The 20,257-nt window shown below is 39.1% G+C and overlaps 1 protein-coding gene across 3 annotated transcripts in view; it reads left to right on the forward strand.

Moving 5' to 3' along the window:
* Positions 1-2,877: 2,877 nt before the first annotated feature.
* Positions 2,878-20,257, forward strand: part of ankrd44 (ankyrin repeat domain 44) — a 28,217-nt gene continuing 10,837 nt past the window's right edge. For 2 of the 3 annotated variants that reach the window (XM_065251790.1, XM_065251792.1), the window contains exons 1-14: positions 2,878-3,364; positions 9,484-9,567; positions 10,560-10,638; positions 11,297-11,367; positions 11,841-12,041; positions 12,610-12,697; positions 13,527-13,669; positions 13,918-14,130; positions 15,121-15,199; positions 15,306-15,420; positions 15,499-15,581; positions 16,125-16,242; positions 18,757-18,825; positions 19,100-19,240. In XM_065251790.1, the coding sequence (XP_065107862.1) occupies positions 3,338-3,364; positions 9,484-9,567; positions 10,560-10,638; positions 11,297-11,367; positions 11,841-12,041; positions 12,610-12,697; positions 13,527-13,669; positions 13,918-14,130; positions 15,121-15,199; positions 15,306-15,420; positions 15,499-15,581; positions 16,125-16,242; positions 18,757-18,825; positions 19,100-19,240 (1,511 nt within the window). In that variant the 5' untranslated portion in view covers positions 2,878-3,337. The remainder of the gene's footprint in view (positions 3,365-9,483; positions 9,568-10,559; positions 10,639-11,296; positions 11,368-11,840; positions 12,042-12,609; positions 12,698-13,526; positions 13,670-13,917; positions 14,131-15,120; positions 15,200-15,305; positions 15,421-15,498; positions 15,582-16,124; positions 16,243-18,756; positions 18,826-19,099; positions 19,241-20,257) is intronic. The other variant, XM_065251791.1, reaches the window with a different exon arrangement.

Below are 20,257 nucleotides of genomic sequence, written 5' to 3' on the forward strand. Positions count from 1 at the left end.
GTTTTCTTATCTCCCACATTCTATCTAGACATAACATAACATAGAGAAGAATAAAAAGTTGTCATTTTAGTTTTTTGCACAGAAAAAAGTTCTTGAAGTTTCTCAAGGAACAATAGAGAACATATTTGGATAGTCTCAGACAAAATTTTTCATTTGCATCCACCTCACTTGATAATATCTACACTATGATAGCTGAAAACAATTGAGTGTTTTTTCATGTCTCTGCTGATCTTAACAAACTGCTCTCAACATTAGTTGTTATTGTTATGTAAGAAAAAATGATTTGGAAGTGTTTTTCCTGGACTACTATGTTCATTTACATTAAACAAATGCAAAATCCACCTTATGGTTTTCTCGCCAAACATCTTCAGAGTCTCTTTAGCAGTCGCATACAACAACTCACGAAATTGATTACACCCCTCACGTTTCTACATCTTTTTGGAGCGATTTCCCAGATAGGGCTTAAGCCTAGTCCCAGACTAACTTCAGGGTTCCCATGGGTCCTTGAAATCTTTGAAAGTTTGTGAATCTGGGGGGGATTAAAGGCCCTGGGAAGTTTTTGAAAATATACATACATAGATACAGGTCATTCAAAGTGTTTAAATCCATTTTATGCAAGAAGTTTTCTGGAAAAAAATCCATATTTCCCTGTCTAGTGTAGAATAATATCATAAAACTTTTAGACTTTTTAAACTGTTCACTTTAAATGCTTATATCTTCTGTATGCGGATGTTGATTCATACCAAAAGCTTTTTGCATAGTTGTGTTTGACAAATGAAAACGTCTCTGGTTACGTATGTAACTGTTGTTCCCTGAGAAGGGAACGAGGCGCAGCGTCTTCCTTGCCATACTTCCTGCGTCCCTGTAATCCCGTCTTCAACAATATTTTAGATAGCGATATACTTCCTGGCTCCCGCGTCACCCTGTCTTTGTCGTTAAGCCTCATCATTGGTTGAATTTGATATACACATTCAGACGCACTTACCCCTGGAGGTGTCCCCAAAGTGTCACTGCAGTGATGCAGCACGAGTTCCCTCGAAAGGGAACTGTAACAATGTATCTTAAAAAGTAACACGATGTAACCTTGCTCTCACTTGAAATGTGTCCCCACATTTAGTCCTTGAATTTAAGGGTGTTAGACCTGGAAGGTCCTTGAAAGGTCCTTGAATTTGATGTTAACTTAGGTGTGGGAACCCTGTAATTTGCTCTAACATTTTCAAATATATCAGTGTTTGTTGTGTCTTAAGATTCACACCAGTAATGCTTATTTATAAAATATGTTTTTAAAAAATATCCTAATTTAAATAAGGCCTAGTCCTGGTTTAAGATAATCCCTGTCCGGGAAACCGCCCTTTAAGTATACCTTCTCAAGGAACAATACTATAGAAATGAAGTTTGGATATATTTTAGAGTAGTCAATGTACTCGTTTACCATATGTATAGATTTACTGTTCTCTGAAAATAACTTTACACCCAATATTGTCACAATAACTGGCAACAAAGTGAGTACACCCTAATAGACTCACTTTTAACTCAGTTTCAGGATGTTATTAATTTTTTTATAGCATAGGCCATCTTTGTGGCCATCTTTTAATTCTAATTATCAAATCTTCAGTGATTTCTTTACCATGAGGTGACATGTTCAACATCTAGTAGTCAGTATGAAAGAATTGTATTGAAAGCATCAAATGTGAACAATTCTAATACAAGATACATACATTTGTATGGTCGTGTCAAGCAGATAAAAACATGAATATGATGAATAGGACATGTTTCTTTGCACGGGTAAACAATACACTGTACATCTATCACTAAGGGTGTACTCACTTTTGTTGCCAGCTATTTTGACAATATGGCTGTATGTTAAGGTATTTATAGAGGACAGTACTGCTGGAGCACTACTTTAAAATTGACCCTTGAGAAGATATACTAAAATAGTTGCTGAAATGTGAAGGGTGTGAGAGTAGCTACATGGTGTTAGGTGATCTCACCTAGCAAAACACACACACAAAAATATTTGCTTCTAGGGAAATTGTGGACATTTCCTGATTCCACTTCTTTCGGTAAAACATCTTTCGCTTTCAACATTTTGATCAGCAGTTAGGTTATACAACAGATCACATTAAATTGTTATCCCTTCATCTGAATGAAAATCAAATTGCAAGAACAACTACACTCTAAAAATATCCTGTTATTTTCCATGGTTGGGTAAAATATGGACAAAACCCAACCGCTGAAATCCAGCCTGCATTTTTAAAATGTACTGCAAATTGCACAGGAAATTGTATATGCCTGGCCAAAATACAAGTGTTAATAAATGTGTGACAATGGAAAAATAAGTACTAAATCTAATTTAATTAAACTGCACGTCACACTTAAAATGGTGAGAGGACAAATGCACCAAACCAGCTCTTGGCTCACAGCGATGATATTTTATTTATATTACATTACATTACATTAAAAACCACTAACTTCACACATCACTATATTGTTCTCAATAAAGAGGTACAAATTTGTTAGTCTTCATTGATAAGATCAGTTAATACATAAGACATCACTATAATGTAACGATGGCCTCTCGGATCAACTGACAGTGACGATCAGCTTTTGCATCAGAAACAGAAGGGGAAACGAAATGATTCATCTTACTATGCTCACGGATTGGCTTATGAATATTAATATAGCCACGCCCATGTCTCGTCATAACCTAAGCGGAGTATCCAATCACGCATTCTAATTAATATGAACGTGTCGTGGCCAATTCATAAGTCCGCAGCAGGATTAGTTAATTGGTCAGTTCACCAGCGCCCACTACGCCTTTGAGCCAATCACCTAAACCGTCTCTAACATGCTTAATATTCAATGATGCTCGCCATAGTATGATGTAAATGCTCGTAGGGGAAGGATATAAACGTTGACTTCCTGTAGTTTCTTAAAACGAATGAATATATATCGCAGAAAATAAGCGAGTGGGATATAGGATCCGAAACTGCGACCGCTGAGGGGGCGACTGCTATAAATGCGGATTGTTTACAGCAGTCCTCGCATCCTTTCCTCCCTCCCCTTTTCCTCTTTCCCGGAGAGACGGAGCGGTGGTGGTGAGACAGCGGCTGCAGCTGCTACTGCTGACCGAAGATAGCGCCTGCAGTGCGGGCACGGCCGTCACATCACACCGGGCCCTTTACTGGGTAGGATCCACAGCAAAGCAGGAAGGAAGCCTTTGATGCCACGTTATTGTGCATCTTGCTTCTGTGAAGTACAGCGTACAACATCTGGATTGTATTAACCTTCACCTTCAGGTTTTTTTCAGGAGTTTGGATGTACAGTTTCACTTGATATGGCTGTTCTTAAACTAGTCGACCAGGTAACTGCATTAGATTACTGATAACACAATGCATTTTTTAATACTTTCGCTGATGCAAGGTAGAGAGGATGGTGCTTTTGTCAATCTATGTTTTTGCACACGATTTAAAACCATTTCCTTCATGCACGAATAATGGATTTGTGATGCTTATCGCACAGGCTGTATGAATTCAATGTGACAGTACATACAAGTATGATGTATATGCATATTGTGTATTGTATATTTCTAGCTATATTATCCATTTGAAAACAATATTGTGGTTATGCTCTGGTCGGAGAATGCCCGAGGCACAAAACAAACTTGAGCCATTTGAAGTCTTTATTCTGACTGTGGCAAATATGTACAAGACGCTCATCTTAACAAGTTCAATCAAGTTCACATTTCTTTCCACGAAACTATGTTTAAAGCGTTTAAAACGGTTTTTTAATTTGTTGCACAACGTATGTTACATACATTATCTGCTTTCATTTAGAGAAGACAAACTTCCTGCTGTGATGCTGATGTTGATAGGCTATGGCTGCTACATCTAATCTAACACAGTCTAAAGTTTTAAGAAGGAAACAAATGCAAATCCAAGTCTGCATTCCAAATTCATAGCACAGGTCCAAATCTGTTCTGTGTCCTAACTAACTAGTATAAGTGGTTACCAACATTTTGCTCAGCTCCACCCAGTTACAGCCACGAGAATTAACTTCCTTCTCTCACAACCATCACTCATGTTTGTTTAATTTCTTTTGTAAAAGGTATAGCAGTAGTTTAGGTTACAACAAATCTTTAAAATCCCAACAAAGTTTTGTAGTCAGTGATCCACTAAATATTACATGTATTATTTACTACTATGGATATTATAGTAAGTGTTACTTTTATATTGCCATGAACTGCATTAGAAAGTTAAATTAAATGCAAATTAGTTTAAGACTAGTCTACTTGATGTGTTGCGATTGTTTTTTTTTTTTTGAGCAGCATACGAGTTAATAATGCCTAACTTTTGTAGACGTCTACTGTCGTGGTCATGTGATGTCCTCATATCTACGGTAGACGTCATTGCAAATGTTCAAGGAAGCCGTCCTTGCAGCAAGTAACTTGATGTCTGTCAGTCCCATGGACTTAATGCCAAGGCTGAGATAACTGCACGACTTTTAGAGATTACATCTAAATCTTTAATAATGACGTTAATAAGGACAGTTTCATGACTTTGCACAATTCATTGTTACAAAAATGCTCTTTGATCAAAACAACTTAAGCTCTGTTGCCAGACATCTGTCTCATGCTATTGACAACTCTTCCAGGGGGTTTTAAAGCAGATGTGCCACTTACAATTTAGTTGAAGCTTTCATTTCTTCAAAGGAAAACTGTTCAGATCCTTGTCCCATAGACTTCTGTACTAATTTTATTTCTGTAAATGCAGCTCGTTGCTTGTTTTTACAAACTGCGGTATAAATCAAAATTATTTTGGAGTGATTGACACACAGATTTCCACAGATTTTGTCCTTAGTGATTAAAGCTAGGGCACGTTTTAAAAAGTAATTTTGTGATGCAGAGTGTTTAGAAATGTTGTTATTTGCCCCAAAGAGGAAAAGCACAGGAAGTTGTTGAATCCCAACATTCCCCCGTTATGCTTTTTTGTAGTCTCAAAGGACTACATGACACAAGTTCAGAGAGATAGAGAGAAAGAGAGAGGGAAATGGAGGGTGGTATGTTTACGGGTTATAATATGAAGCTTCAGTCAGTTGTGCACTTCTATAAATTTCTCTTTTAATGCTTTTACTCCAATTTATATTCTTAATACACAGAAGAACGTGTTATAGTGGGCAGGTTTCCCGACCAAGGTTTAAATTAAGCCAGGACTAGGCCTTAGTTATATTAGGACAATTAAGTCTTTCTTACAAACATGCCTTACAAAAAACATGACTGGTGTGCATCTTAAAACCAAACAATGGCACTGAGGTATTTTTATGATTTGTCAGTGCAAGCTGTTTTCAGTTAAATAGACACTCCACTTTTTTGAAAATATGCTCATTTTCCAGCTCCCCTAGAGTAAAACATTTGATTCTTACCGTTTTGGAATCCATTCAGCTGATCTCCGGGTCTGGCGGTACCACTTTTAGCATAGCTTAGCATAATCCATTGAATTTGATTAGACAATTAGCATCGCGCTCAAAAATAATCAAAGAGTTTCGATATTTTCCTATTTATAACTTGACCCTTCTGTAGTAACATCGTGTACTAAGACCAACAGAAAATTAAAAATTGTTTTTCTAGACAGATATGGCTAGGAACTATACTCTCATTCTGGCATAATAATCAAGGACTTTGCTGCCGTAACATGGCTGCAGGAGGCGCAATGATATTTCACAACAGCTGAAAATAGTCCCCTTAGTAACTTTCAATGGGTGGGAACTATTTTCAGGCACTGCGTAATATCATTGCGCCTCCTGCAGCAATGTTACGGCAGCAAAGTCTTTAATTATTACACCAGAATGAGAGTATAGTTCCTAGCCATATGGGCCTAGAAAATCACAACTTTTAATTTTCCGTCAGTCTAAGTTCACAATGTAACTACAAAAGAGTCTAAGTTTTAAATAGGAAAAATATCGAAAATTTTTTTGGTTATTCTAAGCGCAATGCTAATGGTCTAATCAGATTCAATGGATTATGCTAAACTATGCTAAAAATGGTACCGCCAGACCGTAGATCAGCTGAATGGATTCCAAAACTGTAAAAATCAAATGTTTAATTCTAGGGAAGCTGTAAAATGAGCATATTTAAAAAAACAGTGTGCCTTTAAGACAGCTCAAACATGCGTTTTAGTCTGGGATTAGGCTTAAGCCCAGTCTGGGAAACTGCCCTCCAGTGCCATTGATTTGTCTTAAGATACACACACCAGTAACATATTTTTCTAAGGCATGTTTATAAGTGAATGCTTAATGTTTTAATTTAACTAAGGCCAGTGATGCCCTTAGCTAAGCTTTGTCTGTGAAAACGAGCCATAGTGTTGCAATGGCTTTAAACTTAAAACAGGACACACAACTTTTTAATAAAACTCTGCATAATCTCTGAACCAGGCTGCTTGTTTGTAGCAGGACAGATATATTTCAGACATAAAACATGTCAGGGACCAGATTTTAATTTCGCAATTCTTGTGGGCCTTCAGCAGTTCCTCGTTTTCGACTCATAATTTGTGAGGAGTCTGTCGGCTTTGTTTTGAAGAAGACACATTAAAAGAGGAGTGTGGACTAGTGCTCTACTTGTCAAAAGTAGAGAAACCTCACCCCTGGTTGGCTAAAGAGGAAGTCTGGTTCATTCTTATTGGCCCTTTCATGGAAACAAGGGGATGGGACGTGGGGGATGGCCGTAGCCTAACACATGTCAACAATGGCTTCAGTGTTTGAGTGTTTGGCATCGATCAGCAGTGGGAGGTCGGGGAATGTCCTCATTTGTGATGAGCTGCATCCAGATCCCTGCTTGTGCCAGCGCTCCGCAACCTCATGCACAAGCCCTGCGGTGGCATCACACAGACAGCACTGTTGTCATGCTGCACAGCCACCAGCTGTTGTGAGCTGTGTGGTCGTGCATGTAAGCATGATAAGACGTGATATCACACACAGCGATGAGGACTTGGCATTGTGTTATCATGCGATGTTCTCACAAGTTCCCGCAACTGTGGCTTTTGTTCACATTTGTCCAGAGGTTGCATTCATAATTCAGGAGGCTTAATGGAGTTCTGATTCATATGACCTTTTAACTATCAAAATTTTATGGTTCTCCTGATATTCTTTAAGTGAAATGAGACTGGCAGACATCTGGTATAGAGCTATAAATTTAATGTGGATTGCATACTTGGATATGCTTTTGAAGTATTTGGTGAGACGTGTTTGTGTTCTTATTGAAATCTTTGACCTTTAATGGAAGATTTTGGGTAATTGACCACCTAGAAGAAACTAAGGTTTTAAAGAGATCAGGGTTTTTATTTTTTATATGCAGCTCCTCCGCCACCCCTTCGGGTGGTACCTATCTATGCAGTTAAGGATGGTGGAATTCTTTGGATTTGGAATGACATTTGTCATGCATTTGTAGTTTTTAGTAGGGATGCACCAATACTGGTATCGGGTATCGGCCTCGATACCACATTTTCTAAAGTACTCGTACTCGTTAAAAGTCCCCCGATACCAGGGATCGATAACACGGTCTGAGAAATGTCTATGTTTGAGTGGCGTGTAAGGGGTTAATGCCTCTTGTGTTGTCCAAAGAGGCAGAGTTTACAACAAACTGGAAAACTAGTCCCTTGTGTTTTTGTTAAATTATATGACTAAAGCTGTTACCGGTAAATTTAAATCATGTTTTTTATTAAGTACTCGGTATCGGCAAGTACTGAAATGCAAGTACTCGTACTCGTATTCCAAAAAAATGGTATCGGTGCATCCTTAGTTTTTAGACACCCGAGTCACAGAAATCACTGATGGCCTGTGGTAGATTAGTAAACCGGAGATCGTTTTCATGGATGATGAAATGAGTGTAAAGCGAGTGGGTGAGAGATGTCCTGTTTCTGCATCTAAAAGTAGAGCAGATCTAAAAAACACAACTCTGGTTAACACCACGCAGGGAGTTTGTGTGCATGGCATGCATGTGTGTGTTAATGAGAATCAGTGTGACAACATCTAGTCTGCGTTTATGAAGTATAAATTGAAATTGTTTGCATGCTGACCTGACTACATGCGCTCTGTTGTATAGCGGAAGCGAAAATGCATTCCACGCTTCCTCTGTGTCGTTTCTGAGAAGGTGAAAATAAGAAACAGGAAGTTTGATGTGGGGGTTAGTACTGCACAGACAAAGGAAGTGCAGAGACAACCAGTTTTATAGCTTTGGTTCAAACCACTTTACTGTCGTAGTGGCTCTTGTACCTAATTTCTCAGATTATCATGTTTCACTGGAATGGCAAAATGATGACTGGCAAGGGTCTTTATCAGGGGGTCCGTGACCTCTGGGGGTGCCAATGTGGTACTGCAGATGGTCTACCAATTATTATTATTATTATTATTATAATTTGAGCTCAAATAATTTGTGAAAAAGATCTAAATATGCATTAAAGCTAAAGTTTACAAGCTAAAGTTAATGAATAAAAACCCCTAATAAGTTTTTAATTACTAAAATTCTATTAATAAATTACAATATCTTGTAAAACACAGATAAAAATAGACGCTTTGCAAAATTTGGATTGGTTCACTTGTTCATTTAAAAATGACAGATGATAATTAAATAGAAGAAGGATGTCTTTAATTCACCATGTGTGTTAAAACGCTTCCTGTTGGCTTATAATTTGGCCTACCAGTGATGACAGCATTTTAGGGAAATGGTTCAGACAGGGGTTTCTTAACCTGGTTTACTGGCTATGTTAGTGTTTTGTGCTGAGTTACAGATTCAGAAAGTACAATTTGATAATATGAACCAAAAGATGTGTTTTAAAATGGTTCCAGTTTAAGGACAAATCACAATAGGCCTACCCATCAGCCATTTTTGGGTATAGTAACTGGTACCCTTTAGCAGGTACCCTTTTCAATGCGAAGTTCGTCACAACATGTATGTAGCCCGTCATGTGTGTGGTTCCTTTTTTGAAAATATGTGTTCTGCGCTTTGAAATATCCTGTGTGCATCACGTGTCATGCCAAAATAAGTGCCTGCTGCAGATGCGTCTAAAGGGTTTATGATAAAAGTGACGCTCGCGTTTGCCAGATACTCGCAAAATCTCATGCATAATCAAAGTTTACTGTTAAGAAGTATCTTGCATGTATTTCGTGAACTTGAGCGTCTCTTTTATCATAAATGGTTTTGACGTGTGTGCAGCAGGCATTCATTTTGACAAAACACGTGATGCACACAGGATCTCTTGACACGCAGAACACACATTTTGGAAAAGGGAACCACACACATGACACTAAGAACACTTATTTTGAATTAGCGCCCCTCAGATGAGCAGTCATCCTGAACACAAACAATGATACATAACAATACAAAATGAATGGAGTATATTTTTTTTCTTTTTGGATAAAAGCATCTGCTAAATATAAATGTAAGTTGTGCCTTGGGTTTGCCATGTTTAAATAATCTTTAATTTTTTACAGCCACCCCTTGTGCAAGCCATCTTTAACGGAGACCCTGATGAGATTCGTATGCTTATATGTAAATCAGAAGACATCAATGCACTGGTATGAATCAGCTCATTTCACTTGACTACAGCTTATCTCTGTTTCTCATATTGTTTTTCAATTGTTTAGAAATCCCATGGAAAACAGATATCCAATTTTAAATACATTTGTTTAAGCGAAGGCGACAGGACACAAAATTGTTTATAAGCCCGTTCTTCCCACCGGATATTTATTTATTTTGCCTGTCTGTATGTGTTTGCTCTGATGGCTACATCAAGAATTAGCTCAAGAGTCAAGCTGAGGTCTAGTGTCACACATCTGTAGTCAGTTCCCAAGCTGCATGTTCAATCTGGTTTAGCTAATGTCACAACCAGCTGTGTGTAAACAATGCAATGACGGTCCAGAGGTGATTATGTTTTTGATCTTATCACTGGGACAATTGAATATTTCAAGGTTTATGAATTTATAAATGTGTTTTGAATGCAATTTAAAGGGGAGATTTCACAAGATGTCAAATAAAACGTTGGTGTCCCCAGAGTACAGAGTGAAGTTTTAGCTCAAAATATCATATGGATAATATATTATAATATGTTAAAATTGCCACTTTATAGGTGTGAGCAAAAATGTGCCGTTATGGGTGTGTCCTTTAAATGCAAATGAGCTGATCTCTGCACTAAATGGCAGTGCCGTGGTTGGATAGTGAAATTAAGGGGCGATATTATCCCCTTCTGACATCACAAGGGGAGCCAAATTTCAAAGACCTGTTTTTCACATGCTTGCAGAGAATGGTTTACCCACACTCAGTTTTCACATTTTCTAGATTAGAAAATAGAAGCATAGTGGACCCAATTATAGCACTTAAGCATGGAAAAAGTCAATCATTTGAGGAATGTAATGTTCTTTTTTTGACCTTTGGACCAGACTGTACGTCTAAAATAAGTCCACCAACTGACCACCAAGCCTTTCTATCGTCTCATGTCTGTACCCATTCTTGCTGTTGTCTTTGTCGGTCTGTCTCACTCTCCACCTGTTTCACTTGTGTTCCCATTTAGGACACAGAGAAGCGAGCTCCTCTTCACGCAGCTGCCTTCCTCGGGGATGCTGAGATCACAGAGCTCCTCATTGTCTCTGGTACAAATGCTCTCATTCTCCTTTTCTTCCCCACCTCTTTTTTATACAACCTTTACAACATCTTATTAACAAGATATGTTTGTTTAAAACCAACTGCGCTTATAAAGGTGACAGTCGACCCCCAAAATAAATATTTGGTGCAGTCGGAGATGAGTCATGCTTGCACCAAACCTGGCAAAGCTTCATACGTGTCAGAACCAATAACAGAAAAGTAATATGGGTTGGAACAACATGAGGGGGCGTGTACACCAAGGCGTTTTTTATCATTGTTTCCAGTGGAAGTGCCACACTTTTAAAAACAGCAGCAGCTGTTTAACTTTGGGTAAAACGCTTAGCTTGTCAATGTCACTTTTCACTCAGCCGTCCAATCACAGTGGAGGAGGGGCGGGACAAATACCACAACAACCATCCAGCACATCGTACAACGACTGATAAAAACAGAAGTGTTATAGCAAACTATGCACTTAGCTAAAAAATAAGTGCCTACGTTGGGTGTCTAACTGCCGTTTTCATCCGCAAGGAGTTGTACATGCTTCCTAAGAGATAAATATGATATTGGAGGTTTCGAATGAAGTTTAAAAATCCAACCATTGCAAGCTTAATGCCTTTTGTTTTATGACATCTTACACACTTTACTTATGTATTTGTTTATTTGTAGGGGCACGGGTCAATGCCAAAGACAGCATGTGGTTGACTCCACTACACAGGGCAGTGGCATCCCGTAGCGAGGTAAGCTTTGTTATTAAACAGCCATATTTGGGACACAGTTTGTGTTGTAAATTGTGTTATATAAAATGTCCAGTCCTGAATGCCGATTGGTCAATTCAGCGTTCCAGCTGTGCAGATATCCTTAGTATAGTAAAAGCTGATGTAAACCACCTGTTTACTTAACTACTGTATACATTAGCCTTACAGAGACAACTATTTCAACCTTTGTTTACATGTTGAGAACATAGTAGAAAGCCCAAACCTCTTTTGTGAAACTGTTATGAAAATTTTGACTGATAGCGTCAAAAAATGCATTAGAATGAAGAAGTATACTTGCGATTAAAGGGGTTGCATGAATTTTGCCTAATGTAAATATAAGGACTGGCTAATACCTTATATTTTTACTTTTTAGTAGATAAACATAAATTTTTATTTTGTATTTTCAGCATTTGTAATGCTGGTGTCTTCAATTATTTTATTTTGCACACATCTAGGAGGCAGTTCGTGTGTTGATTCGTCATTCTGCAGATGTTAACGCGCGGGATAAGAACTGGCAGACTCCTCTCCACGTCGCTGCCGCTAACAAAGCTCTGCGCTGCGCTGAGGTCCTCATCCCGCTTCTGAGTAGCGTCAACGTGTCAGACCGCGGAGGACGTACTGCTCTGCACCACGCCGCCCTCAATGGCCACACTGAGGTACTGCATGCCTAGACCAAAAATGTGTCTATCACACACAGGGATTCTTTTAGATCCTTATCGAGAAGCAAGGTGTAACAGAGTGTTTTAGTCCTTATCAACATACTCTACAAGTCACAAAATAGCACAGGGGTCTGTTACGATAGGAATGCACACAGCACAGAAAACTAAGTATTAAGTTGTGCATAGTTAGGATAGCAAAGTAAACAGGTTTATCAAGCTTTTAAGATGCATGCTTTCACATAGCACACATTTCTGATACAGTCACATAGCACACATTTCTGATACAGTCACATGACGCACGAAGCTAGCAAGTTTCAACAATTCAAAGTGGTGTCATAATTTAAATTGTGAGACAAATACACAGTACAATACACGCTTTAGGAGAGGCATAAATATTACTGCATTACTCATGGTTTACTGCTTGTGACTGGCATTCACCCAGTCCATTTTTCTCTCTCTCTCTCTCTTTCTCTCTCTCTCTCTCTCTCTCTCTCTCTCTCTCTCTCTCTCTCTCTCTCTCTCTCTCTCTCTCTCTCTCTCTAACTCTCCTTTTCACTCTCTTTAGATGGTTAACCTCCTCCTGGCTAAGGGAGCCAACATTAATGCCTTTGATAAGAAAGATTGCCGTGCGCTGCACTGGGCTGCATATATGGGTGAGGTCACGGATGTCATCATGTGTTCTGTCTTTCCATATTAAAGGTCCTGTTCTTTATGTGTTTTTGAAGCTTTGATTGTGTTTACAGTACGCAAAATAACATGGGTTTATGTTTCACATGTAAAAAAACACGGTATTTTTCACACAATTTACTTTTCTCTATAACGCCTTTTTCACTGTCCTAAAAACGGGCTGATGTCTTCCTTGTTCTATGAAGTCCAACCGTCAGAAATATGTAATGAGTTCTGATTGTGTAGTTCGTTTAGTGTGTTGTGATTCGATAGCAGCTTAGCTTAGCAGAGCCGTTTGAGCTGATTCCTGTGGGCGGAGTTTAGTCAAACACTCTTACTTTGACCTCATTCAACCGGGAAGTAAAGGACTGTAGTCCAAACCGGCCGTTCGCTGTAGGCTTTGAAAGGGGACTTCTGTTAAAGAAAATATATCACCTGGCAGTGAACTTTGAGCTTTATCATTTTGCAGGTATTATTTATGCTCTAACAGCAACATTACACACTAACTAATGTTTGAAAAATGGGATCAGAAAGAATGTGACCTTTAATCTTTGACCTGTATGTTGTTATTTCAAGTCAGTTTGAATTAATTTACATGTTCTCCTGTAGCTCTGTGGTAGAGCGTTGCGTTACCAGTGCAAAAGATCATGTGTTCAAGGAGCACGCATAGTGCTAAAAATGCATACAGTGTAATGCACAGTAAGTTGCTTTGGATAAAAGCATCTGCCAAATGCATAAATGTAAATGTATTGTATGGGTGACATGTTCCTTTAAAAAATTGTGTGCGTTTGGTTTTTCTTCTCTATATGCCCTCAGGTCATTTAGATGTTGTGTGTTTGTTGGTGAGTCAAGGGGCGGAGCTCAGTTGCAAGGACAAGAGGGGATACACACCTCTCCATGCTGCTGCTTCCAATGGACAGATCGCTGTTGTGAAACACCTGCTTAGCTTGGCTGTTGAGGTATCCAGGATACATACTGATATTTTGCATTCATTGATGTTGTTTTTAAACAGAACTGTGCTGATGAATCAAACACAATACGTCCTGGAACATTTACTAAGAAAGTACTTTTGATTAAAGACAGAATGAATGTGAAAACAGAATAAATTAAGACTGAATATTATTGTAAACATTACAGAACATTTGCTGTAAGCAGAGGGAAGTCATTATATATACTAAATATATGATATTCAATGTCCCCCCCATAGATCGACGAAGCCAATGCCTTTGGGAACACAGCTCTCCATGTAGCATGCTTTAATGGACAGGACGCAGTGGTCAGCGAGTTGATCGACTACGGAGCTAACGTCAGTCAGCCAAATAACAAGGGCTTCACGCCGCTCCACTTTGCTGCTGCGTCTACCCATGGTGCTCTGTGTCTAGAGTTTCTGGTTAATAGTGGAGCTGATGTCAATGTGCAGGTACATACATCAGTCCAGGGTGTAATATGGCAGACTGTCCAAATCTTATGATGTATCATATGGTTTATGTGAATATCTGTGTGACTAAAGTGACTGGAGAAGAGGTGAAAGTTTAAAGTTCACCCAAAAATGAATCCTGTATGAATTTCTTTGTTCTGCTAAACACAAATGAAGATTTTGAAAAATGCTTGTGCTCAAAACAGTTTTGGAGCATAATTGACTTCCAAAGTGTTTTATTCCTACTATGGTAGTCAATAGCGCCCCAAAACTGATTGATAACGTTCCTCAAAATATCTTCCTTTGTGTGCAGCAAGGCAATTTTTTACAGGTTTGGAATAACTTGAGGGCGAGTAAATGAGAGAATTTTCATTTTTGGGTGAACTATCCCTTAAACCAGTGGTTTTCAATCTTGTCCTAGGGGACCCACTGTCCTGCACGTTTTGCATGTCTCCCTTATCTAACACACCTGATTCAGATCATCAGCTCATTAAGGGAGAGATCCATGAACAGAACTGGGTGTGTCAGTTAAGGGAGACATACAAAATATGCAGAGCTGTGGGTCCCCTAGGACAAGATTGAAAACCACTGCCTTAAACCATTATGTTGATGATAAAGTCACTTAACTTCAGTGGCCGGTTGCATAAACATAGCAACAGATTGTGTCTTAAGAACCAGTCTGACCAACTAGCAGTAAGTTAGGGTTAGTCAGTCTTACTATTCGGATTTAAATTAGACCAGTCTACCATTTTATGTAACAGTTAAGATCAGTCTTGAAGAAAAAAATAAATGACTGACTTTTAAGACTAGTCTTAGAAGTTTATCCAACCACCACCAGTTACTTGAGAAGGATTGTCCTTGTAGATTTGAATTGAAGCATCCACACAACTCACTCCAGCATTACTGCCCACTTTCTCCACCATTATCAGTATCATGTGGTTTGCCTTTAGGTTAAAATATAAATTAGGTAAATAATTGGTGTCATCTCTTAAGAGTCGTGATGGAAAGAGCCCTCTTCACCTGACAGCAGTCCATGGGCGATTCACCCGCTCCCAGACGCTCATCCAAAACGGTAAAGGTGTTTCTAATCCACTAAACTTTAAATCTGAACACTGATTTTGCAGATACCTTGAATCTTAAAGCTGTACATTACAAATGGAGATGTTTGTTTAATGCAGGAGGAGAGATAGACTGCGTCGATAAGGATGGAAACACCCCGTTACATGTTGCTGCTCGATTCGGCCATGAACTTTTAATAAACACCCTCATCACGAGTGGAGCTGACTGCACCAGGTTTGAATCCTTAGTAAAATCTCTGTGAATCCTTTGTTGTTATTTGTTGTTACTGTCACACTTTATGTTTCTCTGCAGAAGAGGGGTGCACGGCATGTTTCCCCTGCATCTTGCAGCTCTGAATGCGCATGCTGACTGCTGCCGGAAACTTCTTTCTTCAGGTACTAAAAATTAAGGCATTACATCTATACTGGAAACATTTTGTAGTTTTTTCAAAGATACTGAATAAAACTTTGTATAACTTGTTCCTTGATAATTGTTTATTCATACTTGAATATTTTATGCATGATTTGTTATGTTTCTTTGCTGGACTTTGGCAACTCTTTTATATTTGTGCTATCATTGACTGTGGGTTCATTGAAGAGAAAACAATCAGTGTGTAGATTTAAGATGCTGATGTTTCTTATCGCTTTAAATTGCACTTATTTAACCTGTTTCTGTTCGGTTTCACGCAATTGTTATCTCACCTCTGAGCGATTTGTGTTTGTCTTGCCTTTCCTGTTCGGACAGTCTTTGTTTCTTGTGCACTAACATCCTTTCTCTTGTCTTTCTACATCTTTCTCTTTCTATCTATATCTGACTCCTACTTATCCATGTCATTCTAATCACTACCTGCGGTCTGACATTGTGGCTTTCTGTATCTGGGGACACTTTCGTCTTCCGTGCATTTCTTCTGTCCTCTTCGTCCCTCTATTCCTCCACAGGGCGGAGGTATAGCATAATGTGCCCTCTCAGTAATGACTCAGTACTGTCTGCAGGCTTCCAAATTGACACTCCGGACAATCTGGGCAGGACGTGTCTGCACGCCGCAGCTGCAGGCGGGTGAGTCTGTCTTTTGGTCTGAGAATTTGGAATTTACCTCCTGGACGGAGACTTTGTGCTGAATTCAAGACCCCCTCAAAGGCTTTAAGGAATAGTTCACTGAATATAAAAATCAGGGTTCCCACAGGTCCTTGAAATCCTTGAAAGTTTGTGAATCTTCAAGGCCCTGGGAAGTTTTTGAAAATATACATACATAGATACAGGTCATTGAAAGTGCTTGAATCTATTTTATGCAACAAGTTTTCTGGAAAAAAATCCATATTAGTGTAGTGTAAGAAAATATCATAAAAATTCTAGACTTTTTAAGCACACGTGACTTGAAATGCTTATATCTTCTGTATGCGAATGTTCATTCATACCAAAATGCTTTTTTGCATAGTTGTGATTGACAAATGAAAACGTCTTTGGTTACGTATGTAACTGTTGTTCCCTGAGAAGGGAACGAGGCGCTGCGTCTCCCTTGCCATACTTCCTGCGTACCTGTAACGCCATCTTTGGCAATATTTCAGATAGCAATATACTTCCTGGCTCCCGCGTCACCCTGTCTTTGTCGTTTAGCCTCACCATTGGTTGAATTTGATATACACATTCATACGCACTTACCCTTGGAGGCGTCCCCAAAGTGTCACCGCAGTGATGCAGCGCGAGTTCCCTTGAAAGGAAACTGTAACAATGTATCTTTAAAGGTAACACAATGTAACCTTTCTTTCACTTGAAATATGTCCCCACATTTAGTCCATGAATTTGAGGGTATTGGACCTGGAAAGTCCTTGAAAGGTCCTTGGATTTGAAGTTAACTTAGGTGTGGGAACCCTGAAAAATTACCCTATAAGTTACTCGCCTTAATGGCATCAAAAATGACAGTAGCTGGCTCCACATCAGTGCCAAGACCGTCATTGGTTCTCGTGAGACTTGTCATCAAATACGTTATGACGAAACCAGCATTCTTGAGACACACAAGAACCAATTAATGTCTTATGGATTGATGTGGAGATGACGTGCTGCCATTTTTTTATGTAGATTTGTGTACCCTGCTGAAAAAACCAGCCTACCAGCAAGACCAGCATATGTTGTGTTTTGGTGCTGGTTTGCTAGTGAACACCAGCTAAACCAGCATCAAACCAGCATCAGCACCTGCATTGGCACCAGCTAAACCAGCAACAAACCAGCATTAGCACCAGCTAAACCAGCATTAGCACCAGCATCCCATGCTGGTCATACCAGCATATGTTGTGTTTTGGTGCTGGTATGCTGAGACCACCAGCTAAACAAGTATAGACCAGCATAATTCCCATGCTGGTCCATGCTGGTTTGATGCTGTTTTTTTCAGCAGGGTAATCTTTGTAAGTCTGCTAAATGCCTAAATGTAAGTGTGTTTACATTCAAACTTGACGTATTGATCGCTTAATACACTGAAATACAAATTGTTTTCTTTCACAAAGTTTGTTTCACTTCAAAATAGGTACATTAACCCACCAGAGTAGTATGGATTTCTTTTTCCGATGATGGATGGGCTTTACAAAATGGCCTTTATTCAAAGCTAGGAAGAGACAGGATATGTATTATAACTCTAAATGTGTTCGGATGAGGGAAGGAATTCATATACACGTAGAAGGCCATTTCAGTTTTTCAGTTTCAGTTTTTGGTGAGCTGTTCCTTTAATCCTGTTAGTTGTTTGTAATGCCTGATAAAAATGGCATTTGGGTTGTAGTAGTTTTACACAAATTAGAATATTTAATACACACCCTTTCACAGTCTTTGTATGCTTTTTAGATATTAAGAAAACAAGATTTCTATTGTCAAAAACTAAGAGTACAAAAATCTACAAAATGTTTTGCATGACAGATTCCTGTAAGATAGGGGTGACCAACCCTGTTCCTGGAGATCTACCCTCCAGCATATTTTAGTTTCAACCCAACTTCAACACACCTGACACAAATTTTTAGGTAGCCCTGAAATACTTGATTGCCAGGTTCAGGTGTGTTTGATTGGGGTTGGAGCTGAACTCTACAGGACAGTAGATCTCCAGGAACAAGGTTGGTCACCACTGCTGTAAGAATGTCCCCATGTAGCTATTTTAAATCTGGGTTATAGGTATGCACGTACAGGCTCTTTCAGCTTGAATGGTGAGAGACTGTAATCTCAAGCCCTTTGCTTAACATATTTTTCAGTAACATTATTTTATATATTGTAGACTTACACAGTCTAAAAATATATAGATTTTAGGTGTCAAACATTAGTTGTATCAAATACATATCCAAATATGGCTATTATGCAATATCAAAATATGAATAGAGTAAAAATGTTTTTTTTTACTAATGTAATAACTCTGTACAAGGAGAGGAGGACTGTGGTGGGGTGGATAGCTGAGTTCAGGCTAGTCTGGTTTATTTGTCTGTCTTTGTCAGACCTGCTGTGTGTCTGCATTCCCAGCTCAAGGCGAAGCAGCAGTGACAAAGCCATGTTTTAATCTCTCTCTCTTTCTTTCTTTCTCTCTCTCTCTTTCTCTGTCAGTAATGTGGAATGTGTGAAGCTGTTGCTCAGCAGCGGAGCTGATCATAACCGGAGGGACAAGCATGGAAGGTGAGTTCTTTGTATAATTGAGAGATTTAGGTCAAAATGATAAATTGCTCATTTCACACACATGCAATTTTCAGCTGGTGTGTAGTACTAAAGTTTCTAAACAGCAAATATGCATTTAAAGCTTCTGTGCTCAGCATTTACACGAAATGTTATAGACCTGCACTATAAATGAGTCATTATATGGTAAAAAAAAAAAAAGGGTTACAAAGCCATTTAATAAATGATGTATATAATAAGGGTGTGTTATTTTAACCAGTTATTTATGTTTGGACAGGACCCCTCTACACTATGTGGCAGCTAGCCGACACTTTCAGTGCTTGGAGACTCTTGTGTCCTGTGGTACATGCATTAATGCCACTGACCAGTGGGGGCGCTCTGCCCTGCACTACGCTGCTGCATCTGACCTGGACAGAAGGTATACCGAACATAACACAAACTACCAGGGGTATGTTTCCCCAAATAAACTATGGTCACAAGTTCTGTCCTTACCAATAGAGTTCAATGGTAGAAACGACCATAGTTAGCTAACAATGCTTATGGCAGGGTTCCCCACGGGTCCTTGAAAACCTTCAAAGTTTATGAATCTGGTGGGGGAATTCAAGGCCCTGGGAAGTTTTTGAAAATATACATACATAGATACAGGTCATTGAAAGTGCTTTAATCTATTTTATGCAACAAGTTTTGTGGGAAAAGAATCTATATTATTCCCTGTGTAGTGTAGGATAATATCGTAAAAATTCTAGACTTTATAAGCACACATGTTAAACGGTTTGCTTTAAATGTTTATATCTTCTGTATGGGAATGTTCATACCAAAATGTTTTTTTGCATAGTTGTGTTTGACACATAAAAACGTCTCGGGTTACGTATGTAATTGTTGTTCCCTGAGAAGGGAACGAGATGCTGCGTCTCCCTTGCCATACTTCCTGCGTCCCTGTAACGCCGTCTTTGGCAATATTTCACATAGCGATATACTTCCTGGCTCCCGCGTCACCCTGTCTATGTCGTTAAGTCTCACCATTGGTTGAATTTGATAAACACATTCAAACGCACTTACCCCTGGAGGTGTCCCCAAAAGTGTCACCGCAGTGACGCAGCGCGAGTTCCCTCGAAAAGGAACTGTAACAATGTATCATAAAAGTCAACACGATGTAACCTTGCTCTTGAAATGTGTCCCCACATTTAGTCCTTGAATTTGAGTGTATTGGACCTGGAAAGTCCTTGAAAGGTCCTTGAATTTGAAGTTAACTTAAGTATGGGAAACGCACCCCAGGTAGATACAGCCACAGACTGGAGATCTCCAAAATGGGCAGTGAACTTGAGAAGTGGGCGGCCCCTCATAAAGATGCAGCTAGTGTTAGGGTTTGGCATGAGGAGGTTATGTGTTTTTTATGTCTATCAGTCATTGGGAGAAAGCCACGCCCCCTTTGGAG

This window comes from Paramisgurnus dabryanus, chromosome 15 (assembly GCF_030506205.2).
Source record: "Paramisgurnus dabryanus chromosome 15, PD_genome_1.1, whole genome shotgun sequence".
Lineage (NCBI taxonomy): Eukaryota > Metazoa > Chordata > Actinopteri > Cypriniformes > Cobitidae > Paramisgurnus > Paramisgurnus dabryanus.